This window comes from Bombus flavifrons, chromosome 8 (genome assembly GCF_040668555.2).
Source record: "Bombus flavifrons isolate JBK064 chromosome 8, iyBomFlav1_principal, whole genome shotgun sequence".
NCBI classification, from domain to species: domain Eukaryota; kingdom Metazoa; phylum Arthropoda; class Insecta; order Hymenoptera; family Apidae; genus Bombus; species Bombus flavifrons.
The window spans coordinates 11,792,769-11,820,761 of record NC_138449.1 but is presented as its reverse complement, the minus strand read 5'-3'; the positions used below and the strand labels follow the sequence as shown (position 1 = coordinate 11,820,761).

Here is a 27,993-nt window from a genome sequence, read left to right as displayed (position 1 = left end):
TACAGGGGCATCGTCTGGAAACTGTCGGACGAGAATTGGCCGCTGTATGGAGTATCATCTCGTTTTCCCGAGGATGCGATATAGCTGAACGAGAGTACCGACAGTTTTCATTTCAGAAATATTCTTCATTAAGGCTGGCTGCGAAAGTTAGAGAAGCGTGCTGTGTCGGTGGCACGATAATGTTGCCATGCTTGAGACGTGCCAACCAGAGGACGTTGATCGGCGTGTCGTAAAGTTTCGAAATGAAAAGCGCGGATGAAAGACGACCGCTAGAGCCGCTTTTTCTTCGGATCGCTACACAACGCCGCGTTGCCTCGCGTCCATTCTCACTCGATGGCTAATTAATATTTGCCGGCTGTCGGCTATCGATTCCCTTGGTGCACGAGAGCGGGCGATCGAGCGTTACGCGGACCTGTCCCTATCCGCGCAGTGTCTAGCTCCTCGAGACTCGTTAATCCGATACTCCGAGATCGTCAAACTTTCCAAGCAAAGCACGGATACCGGCGACAATGCTGATTTACACCCCACGGGAAATGAACCGTTTAACGGAAGACGGAGTGCCGCGAGCAGCCAGCCTCGGCCGCGAAGTTGAAACGACTAGATTACTTGCCGGCCAAGTTTCGATTGTTCTTGTCCAACGGTGTATTTCCTAGAATTCCCGAGCTGTCTCTGTGATCAAGGGAAACGCGAACCAGCTAGCGATAAGTCGACGCTGTGCATCGTCTAAACTCGCCCAAATACGTTCAAGTAGCAACGTGCTACTTTAAAAGATCCATAAGGATAAGATTGGACGAACGTCTACTAAATCATGGCAGCGGGTTATACCGCAGCTTCGATCGACCATACCACGCGTTCTTAACTCAATTACCAGGGATCGAGCCTGGATGCTGGATTTCGAACGGCGCCGAATTATCGCGGCTCGCATTCGGCGCGAGGAACATCGAGATAAGGATGATGCGCGGTGTTGGAGAACCGGAGGAACGATTCTCGCCGCTTCCTTTGGGATTATTGCCTTCCTGTAATCCGAACGAGCCCTTATGGATGCAATTTCCTCGTCAGCGGAATTGCGAAAAAAAAAGAGATCTTCCGGTTTTCACCAGAAAGCTCGGTCGATCCGCTTATCGGTAAACGCTGTTGTCGTTAATCTCGCGGTTCGACGTATCCTCGCGTTTCCTCGAAATGAAGGCAGCGCGACGGTCATCGGGCACGGTTTACAAAATTCACGCTGCTCGATTCCACCCGAACTCGGATGTGACGCAAGAAACGCACAGGTGTTGCCTGCAGCATACAGCAAGGGTTTATCGATGAACGACATCGCGTGATTACCGCTATCTGCCGCGTCATAGACAGGCTACGATTGTACCGATGGAAATTTACATAACACTCGACGCCGGTGATTGGGCTACAGGGACACGAGATTTTATAGAAGCTGCGATCAGCGTGAACCTGCCATCCACATCTACCCAACCCAAACCGGCACGTCCATCGTGTAGTCGTTTTTGTAAACCTCGTTCGAGCGTAATTCTTTTGGCCCGGTTCAAAAATATTCTATTACGATCGAGAACTGTCCCTTGCCACCGGCGAAACACGTGGCAAAAGAATCGCTTTGAACATCGCACTGATCGATGTATCCAGGCGCTTTTTACGCGATCGTCCATGTTCTAACGGACCGAAACGAAACACGTATCGAATTTTCGAAAGGTCACGAAGCCAGCGAAAGTCGGGGGTGGCCTGGGCTTTTTCCCTCTCGATGTTTTTGCTACTGGCGTATGACTGGCCACGAAACGCCTATTCTCTTGGTGAAAAATCGCTCGATAAACTTTCGACGTGGAACGCGTCCAAGGGAGAAGCGTGTCGCTCGGTTTCGACCCATATCGCGAGAAAGTCGGCCAAATTGAATGTCGGAGCGAGGCGTGGCGAGGCGAGGAGGCGATCATTAGCCAGTTTATCCCGGTCGCGAGAGGCAGTCAGCGGCGCACAATGCCTCTGTCCCCGTTCATGCGTGGTAGGCGCGAGCGGGAGCGAGCAGGAGCGAGAGGGATCGAGGGACCGAGCGCGAACACGTGTTCCGAATGCGTCGTTTGGCTGGGATAATCGTTCGCTCGGAAAACAGACGTTCCGATAATCGACGGAACGCCGTTGCGCCCACACTTCGCAACCCCAGCATCCCCGACAGCCCCGACAGCCCCCCATTGTCACAATATCGTCGCCAGATTGATCCGCGCCGATCGCCGGAACCTGCGCTCGCCGCTCCCAAGTATACGAATCTTTCGCAATGTATTCGCGTCGCTGTGATCAAACAGAACGATCCGCCAGCAACGTAGTGAAAATAGAAATAGTAAATTGCGACGAGCAACTAATCGAGTCGGGCTGGCCGGAAGGTTTCGCGCGGATCGAGAAGTTATTTTATTTCAACGAGATGGTCACGAGAGAGAAAGAGAAAGAGAAAGAGAGGGAAAGACAGGAAGATAGAGAGACAGACAGAGACAGAGGGAATTTTTCAAACGAATAAATAAAATTCCACGGGGAATATAAAAGATCGAGGCCGAGCAAACGCGGGGGCAAACAAACAAACGGACTCGCGCCGGGTGACAAAAGTTACAACACTCGCTTGCCTGCCCACGCTTTCGCTCCCTTCGACGATAAAACATCGTTGCACTCGGTCGATTTACAGAGCTCTGTAAACTCGCGACTCGCGCGAATTTCCGCAGTCCACGGCGATCAGAAAGAATTCGATTAATCGACACCGAACGTTCCTTTTAACGCGGGTCTGCAACCGCTTCGACCAACCTCCGACGTAATTTCATTTCTGTCCGATTCCTCTCGCGGTTCCAGCGTTCCTCCGCAACTTTGTTGCGCCACCGATCGATCATCGGTTCGCGTGGAAAACGGAAACGCGAAACGTCGCTGTATCGTCCGGACGTCGTTGTCGATTTTCATCGCAACCGTGTCCGTCTTTCGCGCGTGCTTCTGCACGAACGAGAAAGAGACCTACAACCGATCGAAAGTTTCCGACGATTTCACGGTCCGTCGATATATCGATCCGGAGCCGGTGACGAGTGTGTCGAAGCGAAACGGGGACCGGATGCAAGCCACGCAAGAGCAAACGTTAAAAGGTACGTGCACAGCTCCAAACTTCCAGCCAGACGAGACCCAACGAACTTAAGAATTTATACGATTCGTCCAGTCGCTGTCTTCGATTCGATTTGCCCACTGCTTCCCCGGAAACAAGCTCGCTCGACTGCCACCGATTGCTCGTATTTGCCAAGAACAGCTTGCCGATGCGATGGCACAGCTACTCGCGTTCCTCTAACCCCGAAACGCGGGAACGCCCGTTTGTTTCGATCAAACAACACGGTTCAATTGCCTCGAATAATTTCTCGCTACTCGCAATTCGCTACCCGTTATCGTTATTCTACGAAAACGCGATCGATTCAATTCCTTTTACTTTGGAGATTGTAAATGCCCGCCAGTGGAAACGTCCGATGAAACGAGCGAAACAACGAGACTTTTCTATTCGGCAATACGATTTCGATATAGTAAGGTCGTGGCTCTTGGACCGCGAACAACGACGTTTCGACAGGAAGCAATCAGGACCGACCGGATCATCCGATCGGTTGACGTTGCGGCGTCAAACTTCCAAACGCCGGTAAACATCTAGCGAAAAACGATTCGCCGAAGAACGAGGGCTGATGGTTGAAAAACCGCCAGCTGAACGGACTAGATCGGAGAACGTGAAAATAGAATTGTAATTTTATCCCTTTCGTGCGAACGTTACGGATCGCGTACGTCGAAAGATAAAAAGGAACGTCGCGACAGATGCTCCGCAACATTCAGCCGACGCTCGTCTACCAGCAAAGCCTTCGACCTAATTAGGAGAAAATTAATCATCGTATTGTCTGGGAAAAATTATCGGAGGAACGAGATTCCTGGAACACCGCGAGGAATCCGCGTCCCCTCTGAAACAATACCGACTCGACTTTCTACCAAGAACCACGATCCGCCAGCTACTATCGGACAGTTTACGAACCTTAAAAACTTTATTACTGCGTTAATTAGCGCGCGTTATTCCAGATTCCCTTTGCCTGCTGCGACTTGGCCACAGTCGTCGTTCAACGTCGTCAACGTGGCAAATTTTCGGATTAGTAGCTAAGACACCTCTTCTTTATTCCATCTCGATCGCTTTATCTCGCGTAGAATTCCGCCACGTTCCGACAACGACGACGATTCACGTGACTAAACGAAAAGCTAGTTCGGGGCCGGATTCGCGAAAAGGGAAGCAAGATACCTGGCGTTGATTTCGACAGCCAACGAGACCCAATTCCTCGAGAACTTTTCGCATTAATAATTCCATCGCGCGTTAGGAATTATAAATCACGGTGCCACAGTCCGGCGCACCCTATTGGAAATGTTTGAAATTCCCAAGCTTTTCGAAGAGGATGTACTTGAACTGCATAGTTCGGCCCGCGTGATTCTTTATTCGCCAACCTCGGTTGCTTCGTCCTCCCACCGACACATTCCTTCGAAAGTTTCGCAAAGCGGACTTTCGGTAGCCCTCGCGTCCCCATTGCCTGTTCACGTGTCCAGGATATTCTTTGACGGGCGTTACACGTGCACCGTCTGTGTCCTTTCACGTAAATTTATATAACGAGCCCTAATTTGATTCGTATCGCGTAAGCGATTAATTAATGATAACGCTGCGTCTATCATCGGAGATGGCGATTAAGCAAAGGGGTAAGCATCAATTTTGACAATTTTGCACCGTCCTATTTTTGAAACTAGCTATATGAAAGAAGACTACCGTATTACGTTATACCCCGTGAGATCCTTTCGCCAATCGACCTTCGAAACACGAAAAACGCGTACACGTGGTCGATGGAATTGCGTCGAAACGCGTTAAGGGAAGATGAAAAATCGTTGCGGTTCGTGCTGTCTTCTAGATCGCGTTACAATTTGAAATTGCACAGAAGGCTTGGCGTTCGTATAACAGGAGACGATTTCCATCGACAACACGACGGCAGAAGCGGCGAAGGGAGCGCGCGATGGTCGCATAAACATGGAAAAACAGTTTTTCAAAATTGTCGTAATTCCCAGTGACACGGCGCAGGCTAGCGCAGCTGTTGCGGTCCCAAACGGGAGTTGGATGCACATACAGACATAAACTACGACAGAATGTGCTACAACCTCCTAGCGAGAACTTTAAATCCCGCAGCTACGCCACTACGTAAACTTCCTTGCCCGCTTTAAATCCACCTACCGCGTTCCTATTATCTTCGCGCAAACGTTTGCTCCGTTAGAAGATCGAAGTTTCATGCTTTCGCGTCGCGTGATTTTTCCCCGGTTTCGTAAAAAACTCTCAACTCCGACGGATGATCTGCAACTTTATCGACAACGCGACGGACTATAGTCAGAACCGAGTCAGACCGGGAAACTTCTTCGTTGCGTTCGCACCGTTAGCGTTTCAAGCGAGACACGTTTTCAGAATCTGATACATCGCTTCTGTCGATTGTTTGCTCAGCTGTTACGGCCGAAAGCACGTGGCGCAACTTCGAAACTACAGTTACAGTTTCCTTGGACATAAACTCGTATTGCGACGACCGAATCTGTCCGGAGAATATATATCTTGGAAAAGCGCAACACATCGGGGCTAAGGATATAGCCGGAACGAGGGCGAGAAAGTACGCAGCGAGGGGAAAAGGCAGGCGGAAAAAGAGAGGAGGAAATGGAAAACAAAGTACGCGATCGAAACATTTCGTCTGGATGCAGGCGTTAGCCAAAGTCGAACGGTAAACTGCAAGTTACGATCGACGTTTGCGTCGTCGACGCGGTGACTTCTGATTCGCCCTCGTGCCGTTATGTGCTGCTGCAGTCGAGAGTTGCTCGTTTTTCGCTATAAAACCGCGCTGGACGTAAAAAAAGAAAAAAAAGTACAATCCCCCGGGACAGACAACTATTTTACGAGGCATCCATTTGAATTTATTTACTGCAAAGACATTTATCGACGTTGTATCGTCCACGCGACGCGCGTAACACGCTCTCTTTCAAAATTACTTCCAACTTCGTAAAAAGACATTGCGCTATTCGCATTCCTTTCGTTATCGGGTCGACGAAACGAGCGAATGCTTCTTCCGCGATGAGCAGAGAGCGATCTGCACGGGAAACGTTCGCGAAATAACGCAGCTGAGAACCAACACCGTAGAAATTTCAAGATAAGTTTCGTTCGAGAGAATCCTGCGATTCTTCCGCTATTTATCTACAGCGAGATGCATTTTGAGAGATGAAATCGCTCCGATCCGTCAGACCGAATTGATTAGGATATCAAGCGCGACCCCTTGGTGTTAGTTGTCCGATCGGTGGCACGACTTGACGATTTAATTTACGACTTCGTTATACACTGTGCGGATTTACCATAGGATTTCTACCGGCAAGAGGCAAGGTATTTCATCGCATTGGGAAAACGAAGCAAATAACGCACGCAAATCGATAGAAGCCGCGACAATAATGCTTGCCGCGTAAACCGAACAAGCCGTTTAAAACCGCTACTTGATTAACAGGAAAGCCTGTAGATCCGTCGGTATTTTCTGCCATGGAAACACTGTCGACCACCACCGCCGATATCGGCTCGTGAAAATCAGAATCGAGGATTACAACGTGTCTCATTAAAGTACAAAGAGAGACAGAGAGAGAGGGAGAGAGAGAAAGGGGCAGGGAGACAGAGAGGAATATAGGTTTTCCTATTAACATTAACGGGCTAAACTCGGTTGTCCGATGTCCATAGAGGCAAGGACAGGTACCGAGAGTTCATTGGAAGGAAGACGATCGCCCTTTCGATCCACGGAGAACGTTGTTCGTTTTATCTCCGTTTCAAGATCCAGGCTAATCGGATACAAGATTGCACGTCCGTGGGGGCTGCAGGCTCGAACGAATACGAAACGAAGCAAGAACCATCGCCGACGAGAGAGCACGGGATGCGATTGTTCCGAGCTTGTTTCCAAGACGAGCGTAGCAATTACTTAAAAGCTTCCAATTGTTTACGAACAGAATGGCTAACTGGGGGGAGTTTATGGGATTCGCACTCCCAACAGGTGGCGATGGCACGAAGCGAAACACGGCAGGCCGCGCGACCCCTTTCAGAAAAATCATTCTAGCTCGCATTAGACTTTCAAATTGCCGGACAAGCCGGATAACGCCATATTCCACCCTCGGCTCCCGTATAATTCACTCTGCTACCAACGTTCCCGGCCATGTAATTGTTTCCAGCGTTTCCGACGCTGCGCCTTTCCAACTCACCGGTCACGCGGATATTTTTACGACCCCGCGCGAAAGAGAATCGAATCGACCAGCGAACCAACAAAACATCAGACTCTTCGTTACCGAGCTAACTCGACGAGATCGTATCGTCGGTCGTCGTCCTACAGTTTCAGGAAGAAACGACGCGCAGTCACCAGAGGAATATGTCCGTTTCGCGGAACTAAAGCAGACAAAGACAGGCTACGGCCTATTAAATGGCTCGCGTCGCATCCAGAACAAAGGAAAAGCTGTCCTCCGACGACTCGACCGCCTTTGGTTCGTCGCTTCAAAGGAGATACGCGCATTCGGAGAACGAAATTCACGCGAGCAACTAACGCGAGAGTAAAAAATCTGAGTACGAGGTGGTGTTCACGAATGCGCATTCCCCGACCTGGTTTAATCAAACTTTCAACCTACGTACTCTTTCGGCGCCAGCTGTGACGCAAGGTTGCGTCGCTACTCCCAAATACAACCGGGCACAATCTTCTCTCGATCGAATCGGTTCGATGAAAGCGCAAGAGCATCGTGGTCCTTGTCATCGTTCGGAAAATTCAATCCTGTTTCGAATCCTCTGGGACGCGCATCTAATGTCCTCCTGTTCGCGTTTCGGATATCCTGTTTTAAAGCGCTGCTCTCGTCGAGAAAAACAGCAAACTATGTTCGATCTTCCACGCGAAATCGTATACCGACGGGAACTCGTTTCGATTTCAACGTGAGCTGCTAGCTCGGAGCATTCTCGCGTTCTAACCATCGAACGAAATGTTCACGACCGCGAGGTCGCGAAAGGATAGGCGCGAAACGTCTGAGAATCGCGATAACTCGAAGAAAATCAGGACAGAAATATTTGGAAAAAATCTGGAAAATTGCAATTGAAGACTGAAAAAATAGAAGCAGCAAAATCAGACTTGGGAATTGGACTTGAAACTACCAGGACCGGTGGAAAATCACGGCTAACTCCGTTTCGTGGTCCCATCCGGCTGGCCAGCGGCCCGTTTCATCACTCTGCGGCTAACTTTTGACCTATATTTCCTCGTGCGAGAGTTAATACTCGTTAACAGCAAGGTACTGGCACAAAGGCTATTTTATCATCCATGCGTGGCCGCAAATTTCCAACAAAATCGCAGAGAAAGTTGTTCGAGCCGAACCTTCTACCTGTCGTTCTCCTCGAATTCGTATCTCGTATGGGAAATTCCAAACGACAGAACGTAGCCAGCAAATCTCGTACTCGAGCCTCGAGTTGTTTGACGATATCTTTCTTAGAGGTTGGCAGATTATCGACGTTAAAAGCATCCGGACAAGTCGGACAAATTATTAGAAAACGTTGGATAAGGGGAAGAACCGCGCGTAAAAATAACTTTGGCTCGATGGAACACGCGATGGATGTTTTCTGAGAACACAGTAAGTCGCGAGTCACGAAGTGCTCTTTTACCAAACGGAAAAGCCGCCTTTTTCTCCAAAAAGAACGAGATTCCCGGGAAAAACGCGAAAGCGTTCGGGTTTCGTGGCAGCGAGGTATCGATGGAGGGCCGCGAACAAAATGTTTGCCGAGTCAACGGAACGTGTTTTCGTGCCGCGTCCGTTTTCTCTCTTCCTTTGCTTCCTCTACCGACGAAAGACATTAAAGCGCGCTCTAAGCTGGTTAATGTTTAAAAGACACCGAGCCTTTTCGCGATACTTTCCATCGTTCTCCGACATAGGGTTTTCGCGTCTGCCCTTCCACGAAAAATCAACTGGGTCAGCTGCGAGAAAGTTGGCGCAATCAACATTTTTTAACCAGAAAGAGAAACACGGCAAGAAGAGAAAGAAGAATATAGCAAAGGCGAAGTTTAGCGGCAAAGAAACTGGAAGAAACCGAGTATCAACGCTATTCAAAATGCAATTTGAATATTCGAGTCGAGCTTTCGGTTGCTTTCTTCGGATAAAACGAGACGAACCAACGGATCAAGGGAAAGACGGCAGACAAGTTGGGAAAAGCTGAAGCGAGCGAAAGAAAACGAAAGAAGGAAAAAATTGCCTCGGCTAATTGCATGAGATATGCGATTGTTTCATGCATATTCAGCGAGTTCTCCTATTCCTACCAGTTACACCCTTCCACCCTGTGTCCTCCTCTCCCACCTACTTCCAAAGGTCTCCTTTCTTTCCACGTTGTTTTTCTTTCCTAGAAGAACAGTCAGCTCTCTCTCTCTCTCTCTTTTTCTCGAGCGAGTAATCCGATCCTAAGCCGTGAAGCGCGTCCTCGATATTAATTGAGTCCGCGATCTTACCCTGCACGAATCGTACGCACCTGCTACTAGTTTCCTTCGACTCTTAACTCGCCGCGATTCGCGAAATATACATTTCTCTCTCGCCATTGCCTCCGGTTAACGTTTTATCGTTGAATGAAAGATGGTTCGAATCTCGACAAACGAGGAGATACTTGCAGCCGATTGCCATTACGAACGGCCGATGGTTTCTCTGGAAACCGGTCGGCACCGGCGCTAATCGACGATAAAAATCAGAGAACGTAGAACGTCGTTCCGCGGTGAGGAAAATCGAGTCGACCTGGTCGCCACCGAGATCAAATAAAATAAACTTGCCAACTTCCATTCGACTGTTACACCAGGTAGACCGCAATATTCGCCGATCCTCAAAGTTTCGTTAACGCGGAAACATTCTCGGAGAAATAGAATTTCGCGAGACAGGCCGAACGGCCGAAGCTCCTCATCCTCTTTCCTCTGGACGATTATCGAATTCCCGGGAACGTTATCTGGACCGTAGCGTCCATCCTGTGGATTTTCCACCGATGTTGATCGTACTTTCAAAATATCGGCAGGATGATTGATAACGAGAAAACTGGGTTGTGGATTTATTTTTTCCCACCCCCTCCCCCCGCTCCTTTTTGTTTCCCTGTTCGCTCAGTACCTTTGTTCGTACTTTCACAGACCGATTGCCCATTCGCCTCGCCCCCGCCTCTCTATATATTTATACGAGCGACTATGGCGTTTCCTGGTTTTTCGTTTACCTTCTGCCATGCGTGTTTCCCATTACCACGTCGAATTTGAAATCACGTCGTACGAAACAAAGCTTGATAATCGCCTTGTTCCGACTGGTGTAATACACCGAAACGCGCCTTGTGTTCATTCGCTCTTCTCTTTCGTAATCGTCTTCTTCTCAGGTTCTTCCTTCGAACGAACAGTACGAAGATCGCGAAAAATCGAAGGAAGAAGAGAGGAGCGAAGATAGGCCTGGAATGAAGATACGTCTCAAGTTCATATGCAAAGGTCTCGAAAATAGTCGGCGTCGATTCTACCGATCGCTCGGAAGCAAACGATCTCGGTGCTGGAAAGAACTGGGAGATATAGAAAGTGGCAAAATACGCCGAATCTGTCCTATTACCTTCTTCCCACGATAGTATCGTACTTCTTAAAAGCACGTGCAAGCCTTGGTAAAACGATGCGCAGCTTACCGCATTTAGGAAGCCACTTAGCTCGATCGAGAGAATTCGAGCAGATCTCCGTGCATGGTCGAGTCTATTCGATTCGATTAAAGACGATCCCCGAATAGATCGTGTCGGACGGAATAAGTTTGTTCCCGAGTAGATGCAACTTCGCGCGTAAGATTTAAGGTGCGACTCAACAAGTCATACGAATTGGACGATCGATGCGCTGCGCTGCAACCGACGGAAACTTCCAAATTCGCGTATTTATCGCTTACGACCCGCATGCTTGGCACCGAGTACCGCGATAAATATTTTACGAATACGAAGATGCGCGAATTTCGACACGCGCGATGATCAGAAATTTTAAACTCTCGTTGTTCGCGTGACGCTTCATCGTCGCAATTTTCGCTCTCGTTTGAAAGAAGAGAAGAAGAGAAGATAAAAGAAAGGTTTCGACTTTTAGCAGGATATCGTACTGGAAAAGGAATGTTTTTTTTAAACTCACCGCCAAGCAGGATGTGCACGAGTAGCGAGAGAAATCTGTATTGGCGCACTTTCGTCATGATTCTTGATTTTTCTACATGAACTGCTTTCCTCACCGTAAAACCTTCGACTGTCCAAACTGGTGCAATTTGTTCGTTCCTTTAAACGTAAATTAAAAGTAAACACAAAGCCGGGAATGTCGCAAGTTTTTTCGATCGCGATCGAGTATACGTAAACGATTGCGCAAACCGTATCCTTAGGGCGTAAAGGAAATAAAAAAAGAAACGACAACGGGGACGCAATAAATCGACGAGTCGAAAGTGTTTGAACGGAAAAGACCGTTCAACAGACAAATTCGACGAGTAGTTGCGCGGACGAAGTCTCGGCTCCGACTGGCGCGCACCAACGTATCTGACCCCTCTGATAACCGGCCAGCCCCCCTCTGGTTCAAATCCACCCCTCTTTTCTCCTCTCTTCCTCTTTCTAGACTCCCTCTCTCGTCGATTCTCTTGGTGCATATCGTTATCCACGAGATATCAACTCCGACAAGACCCCTTACCGTCTGTTCCCTTCTAATTCGCAGTGTAGCGTGAATCGTGACCGCGCACCACCTTGCTAAAAGAATTATGAATTTATCGCGCCAAATAACCAAAAGACCCGCGAGAACTTCGCTATCTTTGTAAACGTGTTTACCAGATAGTCGCCTCGTGTCGTATCGTACGAATTTATTGAGTACCGTGGCAAACCAAGCAACGGAAATTGTTTGGCACAGAATCTAACTACGCATTATGTCGACTATCACTAGTTCATGCTATCGTTCAATTCGAATCGTACACTTGAATTAACCTGTATTCCACTTGACGTTTACGTATTCGATAGTATTCGAGACTTTTCTTCGTTTACATGAGCACAATGTGCGTACACTACGTTTATAATTATCGAGAGAATCAAGCAAAGAATAAAGGTGAGAAACGAATTTTTAAACGAGAATCTCAGAGGAAATTATACCCTAGTGTTATAAATTTATCAAAAAATATTCCAAATGTTACTCTATTTTACATATTTAATACTTATCAAATTACAAATTACTTAGACATATCGTTAAGATCATCCTCGTATATATAGGAAAAATTAAGTGAATAATTGAAAAGCAAAGGTATACTATAACCCGATGATGTAAATGCACGAGCATGTCAGGAACAACCGAATGATTACTAAATAATCGATTTCTATCCATAAGCGATTCTTACCAATGAAAGGTACTTGTTGCAATTTCAACAGTTTACCGGACCAAAGTAAACCGGATCGAAACATTTCCATTTATACGAACCGTCCATCGGAGAAGGAAGGGATGGAATTTCCGTTACAAAGATTGCGTTTCGTGCGTCGGAAGTGAGATCTATAGTTGAAAATCAGCCAAAGATATAAAACGTGACGAGTTTTCGTGTATTAAAAAAATCCAGACATTAGCGCCTCTGGTGAGTTGCGCAACAGCCACGAGTTCAGCAGCATTGTAACTTTTTGGCGCCAACCGACAATAAGGCGCTATATATTCCATTTCTAAAACAATTATCTTGCAAAATTAGTACGTATATAAGTGGCGATATTAAAATCGGTTGTTTCTCCATACATGACTGTCATAAAATAGGTTTTATACATATATTTGTAAACATAACCTTGATATACTTTTAGTGCCGCCAAGGAAAGCAACAAAACGACCAGCTTCGGCTCCAGCAAAAAGCCAACGGGAGCCAAAACAGATAAGGAAAAAACAAGGTAAGTTGTTATTTCTTCAATTTTAGCTAATATTTTTTACGAGTATATTTTTGGCGGTGAAAAATTTATTAGCACAAAAAATCTTATTGAAAGTGCAAAACCACGAGGCACATGTGTTTAAGCAATGTGTTCCACGATCGATAATTATTGCTCCGTTTTAGTTGGCAGCTGGGAGTATACTAGTATCTTCAAAAAAAAAGTTTCGTGAGATCATCTTAATAATCTTTCTGTATAGTGCCGCGAATATTTCGTGTCCTAAGACAAATGTCGATCGACACAAATATAATTGTATACGTCACTAAATTAAATACTGTAAAATAGCTAAAAACACTTGCATGCATTTCACAGAATTAGTTGTGAAACCCGATTTACGGCAATCTGCAACTGGCGGCGTAATATTAGTATTTGGACAAGGTGATGTTGGACAACTTGGTTTAGGAGAGGATGTTGTTGAAAAAACACGTCCAGCAACTGTTCCTGGATATCAAGATGTCGTATCTATAGCAGCTGGTGGTATGCACAATGTGTGCTTAAGACAAACTGGAGGAGTATTAACGTTTGGTTGCAATGACGAAGGAGCATTGGGACGGGATACGTCTAGAGATGGTTCTGAAACTGAACCAGACTCTGTTGACCTACCCGGCAAAGCCATTCAGGTGACGGCTGGGGATTCTCATAGTGCTGCTTTATTAGAAGATGGACGAGTATTTGCATGGGGTTCCTTTAGGGTATAATTTTCTTTTGCTTCACCTGCTAATCCACTATCGATTTTAAGAAATAAATGACAAGAAATTACGATATTCTCTTTAGGATTCTCATGGTACCATGGGTCTAACTCTAAATGGAAACGAACGGTTCCCAATAGAAATGCTGCCTAATATAAAAATAGTTAAAATAGCATCTGGTGCTGATCACTTAGTATTACTTGATAAAAATGGGCATATATACACGTGTGGATGTGGAGAACAGGGTCAATTAGGACGAGTAGCTGCTAGAGCAGCTAGTAGAAATACCCGTCATGGTATGGGACCTTTATTAACTCCTGGATTAGTTGAATTTAAAGTTACTAAGAAATTAGAATTTGACGATATATGGGCTGGAACATACTGTACATTTGCTAAAGAATATCAGAAGGGAGATATATATGTATTTGGACTAAATAATTACTATCAAATTGGTAAGTTCAAACAAAATATTAACAAATAACACTGATTTAAAAATCATTATGATATGATTTAATTAAATATTACATAAAAATTTTAGGCTTGAAAGATCCTGTTACTCATTTTCATCCACAAATTTCAAAAACCTTTAGTGGAAAGACCTGGAGGCACATTAGTAGTGGACAACATCATACAATTGCTCTAGATGATTCTGGTCAAGTATTTGTTATGGGCCGTAAAGAATATGGCCGCCTTGGACTCGGATCTAATTGTTTGGATGCAAAAGAATTAACACTAGTTCCTAGCTTAAGTTCCTTTAAATGTATTGACATTGCAGCAGGCAGTGCCCAATCGTTTGCTGTTACTGAATTAGGTAAAGTTTTTCTTTTGGTACCATCATAGATTATTTTGTTGTTTCTTTATCAATATTATTATTGTCATCTTGTGAAACATATGGTATTATCATACGTTTGTATACAGGAGATTTATATTCATGGGGTATGGGTTCAAGTGGCCAGTTAGGCACAGGAGAAGAAGAAGATGTTGAGATACCTACACTAGTCAAAGGAAAGCAATTGGAGGGGAAAACAGTGATACGAGTCGCAGGTGGAGGACAACATACACTAGCATTAGCGACAATTCATCCGGTAAAGGAGAAGACTGCTGGTTAACAATAAATAATTGCTTAAATTGAAATTTGAACTGTTTCACACATGATGTGATAATAATTTGAACAACGAAAGGAAGAAGAACAATTTTCATTCTCCTTAAACAAAAATTGCACTAAAGGGGAAAATATGAATATTACGGTATAACGTAATTTCAATATTAATATGATACTTAAATTTGTACATAATTTTTTGTGCTACCAAAAATATCATTGTGTTTATATATCGACTGAGTTCTTGATTGTATTGTTAGTTTTTCTACTTAATTATGTATTACGATGAAATAAACAATTTTCTACTTACAAATCATATGTTACAAAAAAAAAGCTCGTTTTTGTTGTACAAGACAGCAACAAAGTGAATTTTTATTTAATCACTTTGAAATATTAAGTGATTTGCTAATTATATTTACATTATTCATACTGTACAATTGAATACAGAATAAATTTGTTACTACACTTTATTTTAATATTTTATGGAACATACAAAAAGAACTTCATTTTTCATTAAATTGCATCTACCAAAAAGATTATACATCTCCCAAAGAGAAAGCTATTAAATGCATAAAAATGAGATTTCTATTGATATTTATCTTAACAAATTAATATTTTATTTCATTTTATTTAACTTAATTTTGGTTGTTCTGCAAATTTGCTTTCTTGCATGGAAATTTGTTGAAGCTTTTTACCAATACGTTCTTGTACGTCCAGATATTTAGCAATACAACGATCGAGACACACTGATTCACCTTTGCTTAGTTCTGAACTGACATACTTTGGTGGAATACATTTCCTATGACATGCTGCCGTCATACGATGAAACATATCAGTCATCATTTCTATTTCTATATCCTGCACTAGCTTCAATTGCTCTTCGCTAAACTGAGGCAATCCAGCCATTTTTTAGATAACTACCGTTTATTATCTAATAATATTTAAAATGGATAAATAATTCAGTTAGCAATATCAGAATTTTGATGAATTTGCTTTGTTTTCATAATCTGATATCGTTTTTCCTGTACACTTCTTCTCGCATACGTAAAAGCATATATTCCTATAACAGAAGATATAACCCTGCAAAAAGAAGAACTATTCAATGATGAATATGAAATATATAATAGTAATAATGATAATAATAAATTTCAAGAAATATTAATCTTACTAAGTTTCAAATAAAAGTATTTATCTTTTACGAGTCTTTAAGTTAAAAGTTAACCACCAAAGAATACTATTACGACAAAACAGCGATTGCTATATTTTATATCAACATACCTACCATCCAATCGCTATCTTCGTGACATTTTGCAAAGCCATTCTCTTTTAATTATTACAAAATATTCTTACATTAAAAATTAATTGTCTATATACCTGTACAAGCGCTCATACGAGTATACGGTATCTTTCACTCATGCCACTATGTGACCATGTGATTACGACGATCGTACTACGATCATATAACATTGAACATAGACAAAGCATAGATAAGACATACAGTGTCGGTGGAAGACAACTTTAAAAGTATTTCTAGTGCACATGGCAGCATGGAATTACTTGAATTATTTCCACAAAACTTTATATATTGAAAAATTTTCTAATAATAATTAATAATATCATTGACAAAACTTAAAAAGATTAAATACTTATCATATAGTAATAATAAATTAAATATTTAGGATATTTGAAACGATTAGTAAATTCTATATTACATAGTTAGTCTAATATCTAGAAATACTATACTCATGGACAATTATGTCCACGACTGTACTACAAAAGCATAGAAGAAACCATCCAAAAACTGAGTCGTGAAAAATCAACATGAAAAACAAGAAAGGTCTCGTTCTGCGCATGCGTGACATGTTATGAATGTTTAAACAGAGACAGAAACATTCCACTCATCTCTGTCTGTCTCGCACAACGACCACTCTGTTATCTTCCATGCTGAATTTTTACGACTCAATTTTCGGACAGTTTTCCCTAGCGAGTGTCGAGACGTCGAGACCTGCTTGTGTGACTGTTACGTACAGCGTTAAAACAGTGAAATTGAGGATAAAACTACAGTGGTTATAAAGGTAATTGTGTTTGATTGAAAAAGTTTGCAACAGTAAGCTATTTTGTAATATCTTCCATTATTATTTAACCATTAAATACGTACGTAAAATTTTAGTGTTGATACGTAAATATAAAAACTAAATGTAAATGTGAAATGTTAAAACAAAGTAACTTTTTCTCTCATAACATCGATGTTACATGGAAAACATTCGTTCGAGAATCTTGCGAACCAACAGTATCTACAGAAAAGGAAGATCACTGCTTAGGTTTTCAAAATGATGAAGCAAGAAAGGCATATGATGAAATTACAAATGAAAAAAACGATGAGACTTCACATCCAGAACAAAAACATTACAAATCAAAAATATTCAACAATCAAGTTATAACAGCGAAACAGTTTTCATCAAATGAAAGGACAAAGTACAATCAAATTGCTACAGAAAAAGTGACAATTAATGCTATATTGAAAGCAGTAGAACAAAAAGATCTGAAATTTCTATCAAAGTATGTGACGTGGGAAAATGTTAATTTGACCGATGATTTTGGTTGGACTCCTCTCATGTCAGCTGCATATTGTGGTCACTTAGATGTTATAGAATTTTTATTAAATCTTGGTGCCAATAGAAAAGCTAGAGAAAGATCTGGTCTTACTGCAGCACAATTGGCATTAAAAAAAAACTATTTAAATATAGTTGCGTTGCTGAAGAAAAGATCAGAACCTACACCTAACAAAACATTACCAGAAACAGTTACAAACGCTTCTGGAACAAATATTGATGTTCCATTACAGATAAGGTCAGAGCTTGTAGGACATTTGAATAATTGCGCTGACATTATCCATGAAGGTAATGATGATAGAAAAGAATGTTCCAGTGAAGGTACAGGATTTTACTGTAAAATTTGTAAAGTTAATTTTTACCAAACAACTTGGAAAAAGCATGAGACATCCACACTTCATATTTTCAATAGTAAACCAAAATTAACAAATATAATGTATGGAATATCAAAACAGAATAAAGGTTACCAAATGCTTTTAAATTATGGATGGGATGAACAAGGTGGTCTTGGTCCTACAGGAAAAGGAATGAAATATCCCATTAAAACCTGCCTAAAATCCGATAGAAAAGGAATAGGACAATCCAATGAGAAAGAATACAGAGTGACTCATTTTAAACCTGGAGATACTACAGCAGTTAATGATTTTAAAACATCTAAATCAAAGTGTTTAAACAAGAAAGACAGGGAAAAATTACTCAATAGGGAAGTTAGAAAAGAAAGAGCGCTGCGCATTGCTTTGTCATAAAATAATATACAAGAATTTCATAAACCATTAATATTTGATAATACTTCTAAGACTGAATACAATGTAATTTGTGTTTTTTATATATCTTAAATGCGTATGTGAATTTTCTGTGTTATAATTTAGTCTTAATGATAATGTTTATTTTTGCAAAAGTATTTTTGTATGTGAAATGATATTTGGTTAACTAATCATAATTCTTGTTATAGATGAAATTTGATCAGCAGAAGGCTTTAAAACATATACAACAAGTAGAAGAAAAAGCTAATGAGATCCTTACCGATCGGCAAGAAATAATTGCCTTGGATAAAAGAAGAAACAATGATAGAGTTGGAATGAGGGCACTGCAGAAGCAGAATTGTGAGAAACTTTGGGTAACTATTGGACCATTATTGCTCAAGATGCCATCCAAAGCTGCAGAGGAGTTACTTGTCAAAGGTACTTCTACGTCATTCTTTTATATATTTTAATGTTTTTATAAAATAAATAATAATTATATTTTTATTACTACATTAATTGCATTTATTACATTACAATTACATTACAGATCAAAGAGAATGTAACATTGAAATTAATAAACTAAGAAGCAATTTAAAAATTAAAGTGAATGAATTGAGAGATTTAGAACTTAATCCACCTGTTCCAGGTTTAATGTTACAACCCATGTCTCATCAAGAAATGTCAGTCATAAAACAAATTTTAGGTCAAAATTCTTAAATGCATATAATGATATTAAAGAAAATAATAATCGTAACAAAAACTGTGCGTTAATGTCATTTAAATAATTTTAGTAATTGTTTAATTTTTTTTCCTTGGGATACGGACGAATTTATGTTCTCAATGTACCATGAATGTAAAAATGTATATTCTGATTTATTAGAATTCTGTTTAAAAACAGCAACTGTATTTCGTTTTGGATTATATGTAAATTTATATAAACACTTATTTTGCTCCTCGCAAACAACTCCTTTTATTTTTCTAAAAATGCAATACAATGGCTTCTATCCCTTTTTGTTAACCCTATAGAAAGCAACAAATGGAGATCTAAAATAACATCATGTTGTTAAATTATTAAAATTGTCCTGATTACCATGATACAATGTTCTAATGTATTTCTCTTCAATTCTTCTATTTTTGTAACAATACCTTCTTTATTTTTACCACCTATCTTTACCACAAGGATATATGATATTTTTAATACCTACAGGATAACACTGAGCTCACCAACTGCTATTTGGTAGCCCATTAGAAAGTGCCTTATGATAAATGGTTTTTAATTCTATTAATTCAAGTTCCTTCCCTACTATCTACTTGAGAACAGATTCCATCTACTTCAGCTACATAAAGCAAGATATTGTAACTAAATTTTGACTTAAATATACAACAAAATTCTTCATTTTGGTTCACATATTTTGAAATGTCAGGACCCGTGAATGGTGTAACTTAATATTAAATAAAGTTTATATTAAATAACTTTTTATGTTATTAAAGATAAAATGTGTAGTGGAATAATGATTTGTTTATCTGTTTATAATTTATTTTAGGTGCTACCATATATCGCTCAAATTTGTAACCCCAATTCTCTCAATGTTTAAGAAAATCACTTTTTGTCGATTCACTTGGTGAATGTGGTGTACATAACAAAGCTCTTAATATTTCTTTTAAGCAAACAAGATCAGGCTCTAACCTAATAATCATGTATATAACGCAAAAAATGTTGACAGAATAATCAAATCGATTTTTTATAACATTAAAGAATCTGAAATTGACCGTTGTGTTAAATTCTTTGAATCTTGTATTTTCAGAATGTCGAAATTGCCTAATATCCATCACAACATAAAATTGAGTTTCATATCTTCCTCTAATACATATATTGTATTATTACTTAAATCAAGATCAAACTTGAGATTTCTGCTATTTAGTAGTTTTCTATAATATTTTAATTGTGTAATATCATTAGAATATTTTCTCTCATTATTGATACTATAATTACCTACTATTTCTAAACTGAATATTTCATGTACAGGTCCGTTAAAATTACGTATTTTAAATGACATTGTAAACTTACATTTTTCTTTCACTAAAATTTACTGTTGTTTATATTATTGTTATAGTATATTATATATACTCATTACTCATCACTATACTGCGTATATACAAATACAGGTACAGAATGTATAAAATGTACATATACTATACAGAGAGACAGTGCAGTACTACGCTCTGCTCTACTTGTCATTCATCGTCACGCGTTGCTATATGACATATATAACAGTTTCGGCCAATACGTAATTGTATGCAATATGTATGTATTTTGTTATTTGAGGATTCGTTTCTAATGTTTTATCAGTAGTATGTCTGCCCAAATATAAGAAATAATAAATGTCTAGTATAATGCACGTGTAGTATTTGATGGTGTAACCTTATTTGCAGGTAACCATCGCATCGTATGAAAATTTACATTACATACATAATACAAGATGACATCTCGAGAAATATTAACTATTCAATTAGGTCATTATTCCAATTTTATCGGTAGTCATTGGTGGAATATACAGGTATTTAGAGGAAATATACCAGTCATAGAATATTAGAATTGTTTAATTTTCGTTTAAATATTTTTAGGAATCTAATTTCTCTTATGATCCTGATAATCCATCTGAAATAAATCATGATGTTTTATACAGAGAAGGTGAAAACTTAAAGGTATAAATGTGTAGTAATATGTTTTTAGAATGAAGCTATAAAAATATACAATTTGTTATTAAGGGCAATTGAATATCTTTTTCTTTTTCAGAAACAAGTTACTTACACTCCTAGATTGCTACTTATAGATTTGGAAGAAGCATTTGGATATCTGAAAAAACAAGGGACTTTATATGATGTTACTCAGTCGGAAGAAGCCCAACAATATTTATGGGATGATAAAAAGGTACAGGTCTTGAAGAAAGAAGCAGTTGATAAAACTCCATTTATTAAAAGCTTAGATGAATCTTCTGAAGCATCAAATTCAACATCGTCACCCCCCAATTTGGAAAATAACATCGGCTCGTGGGTAGATTATCTATTACCTAGGTTTCATCCCAGGACATTGAATGTCATTAAGCATCACAAACACGATGGAGCAATGTATCCATTTAGTATCTTTACTTATGGAAAAAATTTATGGAATACAGAACAATTCTCAGACGACTTTTCTGAAAGAATAAGAGCTTATGTCGAAGAGTGCGATTTAATGCAAGGATTTCAGGCATGTGGTTATTTATATTTATATACATAGTTTTTATATTATTCTGCAATATTGATAATATTTTGAAATATAGATAATTCTAGATTCTATGGATTGTTTTGCTGGAATCGGGGCATCGTGTATACAACACCTAAGAGATGAATATGGAAAAAGTATTGTGTCATTTCCATGTATAGACAGTAAGAAGACTGAGCCTTCTACATCCAACGTGATTAAAATACTCAATACAGCTTTATGTTGGCAACATGTAGGAGAATATGCTTCATTATTTAGTCCACTATGTTGTGGAGAAACAGCTTGGCCACAAATTGGCGAACCGCGTATATTTAATCATTTGACGTACAATTCTGAAGTAAAATATCATAGCAGTGCACTTTTAGCTACTGCATTGGACACATTAACTATTAGATACAGGCGAAGAGAATATCCAAATGTAGTTTTATCCGATTTATGTGCGGATCTCAATAAACTGGGTCGAAAGGCAGTCGCAACAAGCCTAACTTTACCGTTCCCGATGACTGCTAGAGCAGATTTGATTGACGTCTTGGACGAACTTGAAGGACCATTATGGACAAGTTTGACACCAAATTGTGACATACCAATGGATAAAAATATGCAAAGCATAGTATTACGTGGAATTTCCGAAGAAAGATTAAAACGACCTATTTCTGATGCAATGAAACAAATGTCAAAACCAGCATATAGATGCTCTACTGTACACGAAATGATGATGCTTTATTTAGCATGCACTTGTCATGCATCAGCAACTTATTTATCAAACATTTCATCACCACTGAACATAAAACCTCCATACCCAAAAATTTTCAATAACAATATTACTGAAACCGGGGACGTTATTGGGTGGCCTGTAGGAACAGGTGTGTTTCTGAATTACAGTCATTTAAATCGTTCTATTCCCTATTTTTTAGAATCACTATAAATGTACGACTTGTATCAAGTATTTATCAATTTTTATTTTTAGATGTTCAGTCCGTTCCTGTTATGGCTGGTTTACATAGCGGAAACGGTCTTAGTTCAATGTATGAATCTTTACATGATCAACTGAGCAAAATAAAAAGCATAAAGAAATTTCATGCATTCACAGACTCTGGATTGGAAGAGGACGAGTTTAACGAATGCCTCAATCATTTGCTCGATTGCAAGGAAAATTACGAAGATCATTACATGTAAATAGTATCAATTTTATCGACGGTTAACTTCATATTCCTCTATAACAATACAATTTTTCATTTATAAAAGATTTGTCATTTTAACTCCCTACTATTTCCATTACGCAATGTTGGCTATTCGATTAAAAGTCTCGCGAGGGAAAAAATTAGTAGGACTTACGAGAAAAGTAAACATATGGAAAATTCGACCTTTTTCCCGTAAATTACTGAGTGAAACGTCCCTAAAAGTGGGAGCGGCCAGACACACCCTGATTATTAGATTTCGTATTGAACATTGGAGGTGCGAAAACTCAGTTGTAAGCTCTAACTGGTAAATGAAACACCGGTATAACCGATAGATTAACAGTTGCATTTGTGTCGAGCATTGTTACTATTAAATAAAATGGGAAACAAAGTAGCTACATTCACCGAGGAACAATTGGAAGATTATCAAGATTGCACGTTCTTTACCCGAAAAGAAATCTTAAGGTACTGCATGCACGATCTGTATACACAATTATCGATCCTTCTTTTGTACATCGATACCTTTTTAGAATATATAAACGGTTTCGGGACATGGGAGACCCTGGGGCAGTTCCACGATCCATGACGCCTCAACAGGCATCGACACTTCGTATACCACTGTCTTGCTTGACACGCATACCAGAATTAAAGGTTTCTAGATTAATCTTTCTGCCCTCGTTCAATGTTAAAACTCTTTTCACACGTGAGCGCGAAGTTCTCGTCGCGGTGCGTGACGAACAGTTACAGTTGATCATGTTTCAGGAAAATCCGTTTAGACAACGAATTTCAGAGGTGTTCGCAAAATGCCAGAATTCGGGATTGTCAACGTCCGATGTTTCAAACGAAGGAATCTGCTTCGAGGAGTTCCTTGAGATGATGTCAGTTTTTTCGGAACACGCACCCAGAGACTTGAAGGTGTTCTACGCTTTTAAGATTTACGGTACGAATCACCATGTGAATCAGACAGTTGGACGGATCGTGAGAAATATTCGAGGTCGTGTCTGATGTACCTATAACTATGCTATTGAATCCGAAGTATATACGTTGTCTAGACACGACATTCGCGTTGCACAAGAGAATCATTTGCACGAAAGAACTATCGATTTTCTAGCATACACGATTAATTATATACTACGTTGTAATCCAAACGATTCCACTATAATATTCTCTGTCATTTTCGCGATGACGTGACATTCGAACGGAAATTTATACGAATTGTGGTAACATTTTATAATTTTTTGCGAACAGATTTTGACGAAGATGGGGTATTGGGATTGAATGATTTAGAACGAACTTGTCGACAGTTGGTTCAAGATGGTTTGAATACCGACGAAGTGGCCACTGTGTGTCGAAAAGTTTTGGAAGAAAGCGACATCGACGGTGACGGTGTTTTATCCTATCTAGAGTTTGAACATGTCGTAACGAGAGCCTCAGATTTCATGGCAACTTTCCATATAAGAATTTAATTCTCATCGCTGTCGAAAATTAATAAACTTTACTGCCAGTCAATAAAACACATACGTTTATTTACTCTTTTTATTTTCGCTATGTATATATATTAAAAAATTACTTTGCGAATTTCAGATATCGAGATGTTTAGAAAAACATAGATGGTACATTTTTGATACTTTATGCGCTGCGAGTACCACGGGCAATAAGTTTTGCAAACTCACCAAGTATAATTATTAGCTCCGTGAATCTGTACGCGCTTAGTGAAGCGCTACCATATAGTTTCTTGCCAGTCACAGATATACTTTCTTATACGGCCCCATAAGTTGCCCCTGTTGAGCAATAACGAGCAATGCTGGCTAAATAACCAGGCCATTCATTTTCACTCCAGACAGGAACCTCCTGTAACTCTGTAAGTCAAGTCTCCAATAACGTTCCGTATCCTTTACAAAGATGCATAAATCAATTTCACGTATAACAAAGAACAAATGGAAGGAAATCAGCTGAAAAGAAAAAAGGAAAAGCCGGACATTTCAAAAATATAGTTTCAACGTTGCCTGTTCGATAGCGTTATCGTAGCGTGGTGTTCCTGTTTTTAGCAAACCATTGTGAATAGTCGGAAAGTACTGCAACACGGCGTAGACAAGACGCCGGTGTTTTGAGCGAGGAACCAAGAAAAAGGAAGAAGAAAAGAAAGGGTAAAATCCTATGATTTTCGCGTGTCACTGTAAGACTCGATCGAAGAAAGTCATCCAGACAATGAAAAAATGTTACAAGCGATCGTCCATAAAAATGATCAGATTGTCCGGTATCGTCACTGGTGTTTTAGGGGCTAGTTCGTATCTGTGATGTGGCATTGCGCGGTACCGTGGCCCGTGGTCTTAAAAAGCGGTCGAAGTCGGAGATACCGCCCTGTGTGTTACGAAGTTCTCGACCAGTTATAGTCGGCCGCGCGGTAACTAACCAAGTCTTGGGACCAAGGCCATCCGGTCACTTCTCATCCTTCTCTCTTCCCCGCTCGCATCCCTACCGTTCTTCTTGCTGGCTCGTCCACAGGCCCTCGAGGTCCGAGGAGGCCCCCTTGCCTCCTGGGTCCACCGTCGACACCCTCTGCGCGCGAGCCCCCTTCCTCATCTCTTCGACTCATCTCGCTCTTGCGCTCGGCAGAAGATCACCGCTCTTGGGAGAGTCTTCCCCTTAAACATCTCAGCGAACCACCTTCCATACCAAGCTATCCGTATAGGTATATTGCTGAGCCTGGTCGACGCTATGCGACGCGGTGCGTCTCGACGAGATCGCGAGTCGACGGCGTTTTGGAGAGCAACCGTGAAGAGGAAGAGATCGAGATAAAAGCGGGATAAAAAGTCAAGGAAAACAGGAACGAGAGAAAAGGCAAAGATCGCGGGTGGCGAGAGCAGACGAATGACAAAAGGGAGAGAAACCGAAGAAGACGAAAGAGAAGCTAAGAGTAGTAACGGAAGAAGAGGGGAAACGGTTGGAGGATGATAGCGACGAAGGCGGTTGGTGGAGGGCAGATTCGAACCAAACTTTTACGGCACCCTACGTGGGCGAGTTCTCTCGCCGGAGATCTCTCGAACCTTCCTCGGGACCTCGACCTCACGATCGCCACGGTGACATCGTTTGCTCGAAATATACTTTCATGATTCCGGGATCCGTCTTTCGTTCATTCCGAACGTACATGTATGCTCGATTCGATGTTTTTAATCGACGATGGAGTTTTAAACGATTCGAACGATCAAAGTACAAAAATACGAGCCATTCACCGGTAAAGTATGTTGTATTCGAATAACGAAACTTCGAGTGCTTGATCTTCGTTGGTGATCGAATATAGTCAATATTCGAATGTTACTCGTCGATGTTCGTCGAATGTTACGTATCGCGCGGGAGAAGCATCGTATACGATATATGAGATAGAATAATAGGATAGACGGAGAAGAAGAGAAGCGAGAAGGATGAACTGGCGTTCACGAACGAATCGGATCGAATGGAATTGACGTAAAGGATAGAAGAAAAAGAGAGGAATCGCGAAGGAGGACGCGTTGCTGGTGTTTTTCGAAAATTACAAGTTGGAGAGTAGCGCGGCGAGCAAACACGCAGTATGCGCGTTAAACTCGACCTTTGAGGTTTTCTTCCCAGTAACGTTTCACTCCGTGAAAGCAGATACCTATGCATTGCTCTCTGACAAGGTTGCGTCGAGTCGACCGCTGTCTAGTCGAAATAATATTGGCGGTCTTGTGGGCACATATCGTAGTGGTGCATAAGAAGGCGAGAGCTTGTATATAGAGAACCGTCTACCAAAGAGGGGGAGGAAGGGTTCCAAGGAGCCGGTTGGCCAACGGAATGTGGCTTGACCGGCCAACCATCCCCCGCCTCCTCTACCATGGATTCATCGAGAATAAGAGAGAAAGAAGGACAGTCAGATAGAGGACTGGCCCAACTACCTTCGGATCCTAATGGGCCCCATTGGGGTGCTCGAATATTCTTTCGCTATCTTCGGACATCTTCGCCGTGAGATTTGTAATCGAGGCGAGCGCCGTTTTTTGACGTTCCCTCGAGTACCTGCTGCTCCCTAATATTCCATGTCCACTATATCGAAACGCTTCAACAACCAGCCGATATCGTTTTATTCTCTATTCTCGTGGAACGAACCGTCATTTATTTACGCGAAACCAATGCGATTTATGCGTTTCAACGTACGATTAGGCAGGCTTAGGTAGGCCAGACAGGAGCCGCGTATATTATCGCCGGTCTATCTTGATCTGTTGCAATCGTTTAAGGCAATTGCAACTTCGCCGCTACGATTACCTCTCCGTACGGACAACGAGATGATAAAAATGCCTGCAAACTATGAGGCTATCCATTGACAATGCGACGAGTTGCTTCAAAGATGCGTAACCAATACGTTCGCGATCTTGCTGCGTGTAAGCCTTCGTCTTGCATTAACGATTCGACGTTCTCTACAAACGTTTGCCAGGAATCGTACGCGCTCGATCGCCCGGTAAAGTTTCGCAAAGTACACGCAATTATATTTCTCTCGTACTGTCTTCGTGCCGATAATATCCTCGAAATTGCGTTTGCTCTTGATCGTCGATGATTCGCCTCGTTGATTCCACGTTGCAGTTTATTTGAAGCTCGAAACGGTGAACCGGTGTACACAGAGAGCTTCGAGTAAAATTTTGCGACGGTACTCAAAGAAGTTTCGCAACTGGTCGTGGCCGGTAGATCAGCTTTCCGCTCAAGTACCACCTAAATTTATTCCACGAACGTTTCGCGCATTCGAAAGCGTTCGCATCGTCCGTGGAATATCATGTGATTTCCACGTTTTTGGCAAATAAACGTACGGCTTCCTTCTATCGATTCGGGATAACCGAGAACGAATGGAGAAGGGGAAGCACACGAAGAAAAAAGGAGAGGAAGGAACAAGTGTAAACATAAAATCCAAATGTATCCGAAACATGTAATTTACGAAGCGAGGAAAAGAGTTTGATTTGTTAATGGTCGAAGCGTGGTTATAACGTTGTCTCGCGGCAGGAGATACACGCTACTCGCTATTCAAAGTTTCTTTGGAATTTCGGTGAAAAGGTGCACACCGTTTTTCTCTTTCTCTTCTCCTGTTTGCAAAGCCGTAATCGTCTGCACGGCTTACACCTCGTAAGCAGCCGTGACAAGCGTAGACAGCCGCGGCAATTATTTGCACAATAACTCACGTTTTTCGTATCAACAAATAAACCGAGAACATTCGTGCGCATGAGGCACCAGTTTTTAATATTTCTTCCTTTTCCTATGCATTTTGTTTCCTCATTCTTTACGTTCGATCTCGTTATTTTCGACAGCTGTCGTCAAGTACGACGATTTCTTCTCTCATTTATTCCCGAATTACCATGAACGCAGGCGAAAAAAGGTCGAATTATTCTTGCCATTCAGCTGCTTGAAA

At 41.4% G+C, this 27,993-nt stretch overlaps 6 protein-coding genes across 14 annotated transcripts in view; 4 read left to right on the top strand and 2 right to left on the bottom strand.

Moving 5' to 3' along the window:
• The window catches only part of LOC138182536 (kin of IRRE-like protein 3), a 174,963-nt gene that overhangs the window by 91,265 nt on the left and 55,705 nt on the right, over positions 1-27,993 (bottom strand). The window contains exons 1-2 of one of the 4 annotated variants that reach the window (XM_069118494.1): positions 12,442-12,588; positions 11,214-11,350 (exon numbers count right to left, since the gene is read on the bottom strand). The exons of 1 other annotated variant lie outside the window; for it this stretch is intronic. In XM_069118494.1, coding sequence (XP_068974595.1) covers positions 11,214-11,271 — 58 coding nt within the window. In that variant the 5' untranslated portion in view covers positions 11,272-11,350; positions 12,442-12,588. Of the gene's footprint in view, positions 1-11,213; positions 11,598-12,441; positions 12,589-23,111; positions 23,238-27,993 lie in introns of those variants that run through there. 2 more of the 4 variants (XM_069118495.1, XM_069118493.1) reach the window with 2 other exon arrangements.
• Positions 12,080-15,043, top strand: Rcc1 (Regulator of chromosome condensation 1). Of its 2 annotated transcripts, none has more exons than XM_069118499.1 (6): positions 12,080-12,155; positions 12,884-12,967; positions 13,316-13,695; positions 13,778-14,144; positions 14,231-14,503; positions 14,611-15,043. In XM_069118499.1, exons 1-6 carry the CDS (start codon positions 12,095-12,097, stop codon positions 14,799-14,801), a joined length of 1,356 nt encoding a protein of 451 aa, XP_068974600.1. In that variant the 5' UTR covers positions 12,080-12,094; the 3' UTR covers positions 14,802-15,043. The 2 variants fall into 2 exon arrangements, with proteins under 2 accessions (XP_068974600.1, XP_068974601.1); XM_069118500.1 differs by lacking the exon at positions 12,080-12,155 and adding an exon at positions 12,727-12,776.
• Positions 15,130-16,313, bottom strand: Tim10 (translocase of inner membrane 10). 3 transcript variants are annotated; one of them, XM_069118504.1, is made up of 2 exons: positions 16,070-16,313; positions 15,130-15,871 (listed from the first exon to the last, which is right to left on the bottom strand). In XM_069118504.1, exon 2 carries the CDS (start codon positions 15,695-15,697, stop codon positions 15,422-15,424), a length of 276 nt encoding a protein of 91 aa, XP_068974605.1. In that variant the 5' UTR covers positions 15,698-15,871; positions 16,070-16,313; the 3' UTR covers positions 15,130-15,421. The 3 variants fall into 3 exon arrangements, with proteins under 3 accessions (XP_068974605.1, XP_068974606.1, XP_068974607.1); XM_069118505.1 differs by having other exon boundaries at positions 16,074-16,313; XM_069118506.1 differs by having other exon boundaries at positions 16,166-16,310.
• On the top strand, positions 16,873-19,110 carry LOC138182540 (G patch domain and ankyrin repeat-containing protein 1 homolog). 3 transcript variants are annotated; one of them, XM_069118502.1, is made up of 3 exons: positions 16,873-18,005; positions 18,377-18,584; positions 18,694-19,110. In XM_069118502.1, the coding sequence occupies exons 1-3, from the start codon at positions 17,001-17,003 to the stop codon at positions 18,861-18,863; spliced, it is 1,383 nt and encodes a 460-aa protein (XP_068974603.1). In that variant the 5' UTR covers positions 16,873-17,000; the 3' UTR covers positions 18,864-19,110. The 3 variants fall into 3 exon arrangements, 1 of the variants encoding a protein (XP_068974603.1); XR_011173823.1 differs by lacking the exon at positions 18,694-19,110 and having other exon boundaries at positions 16,873-18,243; positions 18,356-18,496; XR_011173822.1 differs by lacking the exon at positions 18,694-19,110 and having other exon boundaries at positions 16,873-18,212; positions 18,356-18,494.
• mst (misato mitochondrial distribution and morphology regulator) lies at positions 20,245-22,655 on the top strand. Its single transcript, XM_069118496.1, has 5 exons — positions 20,245-20,704; positions 20,772-20,852; positions 20,944-21,396; positions 21,470-22,274; positions 22,379-22,655. Exons 1-5 carry the CDS (start codon positions 20,627-20,629, stop codon positions 22,585-22,587), a joined length of 1,626 nt encoding a protein of 541 aa, XP_068974597.1. The 5' UTR covers positions 20,245-20,626; the 3' UTR covers positions 22,588-22,655.
• Positions 22,799-24,103, top strand: LOC138182541 (calcium and integrin-binding family member 2). Its single transcript, XM_069118503.1, has 4 exons — positions 22,799-23,054; positions 23,120-23,240; positions 23,352-23,529; positions 23,838-24,103. The coding sequence occupies exons 1-4, from the start codon at positions 22,969-22,971 to the stop codon at positions 24,053-24,055; spliced, it is 603 nt and encodes a 200-aa protein (XP_068974604.1). The 5' UTR covers positions 22,799-22,968; the 3' UTR covers positions 24,056-24,103.

Bases quoted from the DNA above. Each gene is read 5' to 3' on its own strand.
- Rcc1 (XM_069118499.1), top strand. From the start codon at position 12,095: ATGAGCACAATGTGCGTACACTACGTTTATAATTATCGAGAGAATCAA. The intron at 12,156-12,883 runs GTGAGAAACGAA...ATATACTTTTAG, and splicing joins GAATCAAGCAAAGAATAAAG to TGCCGCCAAGGAAAGCAACA. The intron at 14,504-14,610 runs GTAAAGTTTTTC...GTTTGTATACAG, and splicing joins GTTTGCTGTTACTGAATTAG to GAGATTTATATTCATGGGGT.
- Tim10 (XM_069118504.1), bottom strand. From the start codon at position 15,697: ATGGCTGGATTGCCTCAGTTTAGCGAAGAGCAATTGAAGCTAGTGCAG.
- LOC138182540 (XM_069118502.1), top strand. From the start codon at position 17,001: ATGTTAAAACAAAGTAACTTTTTCTCTCATAACATCGATGTTACATGG. The intron at 18,006-18,376 runs GTGACTCATTTT...GATCAGCAGAAG, and splicing joins CCAATGAGAAAGAATACAGA to GCTTTAAAACATATACAACA. The intron at 18,585-18,693 runs GTACTTCTACGT...ATTACATTACAG, and splicing joins AGAGGAGTTACTTGTCAAAG to ATCAAAGAGAATGTAACATT.
- mst (XM_069118496.1), top strand. From the start codon at position 20,627: ATGACATCTCGAGAAATATTAACTATTCAATTAGGTCATTATTCCAAT. The intron at 20,705-20,771 runs GTATTTAGAGGA...AAATATTTTTAG, and splicing joins GTCATTGGTGGAATATACAG to GAATCTAATTTCTCTTATGA. The intron at 21,397-21,469 runs GCATGTGGTTAT...TTTGAAATATAG, and splicing joins ATTTAATGCAAGGATTTCAG to ATAATTCTAGATTCTATGGA.
- LOC138182541 (XM_069118503.1), top strand. From the start codon at position 22,969: ATGGGAAACAAAGTAGCTACATTCACCGAGGAACAATTGGAAGATTAT. The intron at 23,241-23,351 runs GTTTCTAGATTA...ATCATGTTTCAG, and splicing joins CACGCATACCAGAATTAAAG to GAAAATCCGTTTAGACAACG. The intron at 23,530-23,837 runs GTACGAATCACC...TTTTGCGAACAG, and splicing joins CTACGCTTTTAAGATTTACG to ATTTTGACGAAGATGGGGTA.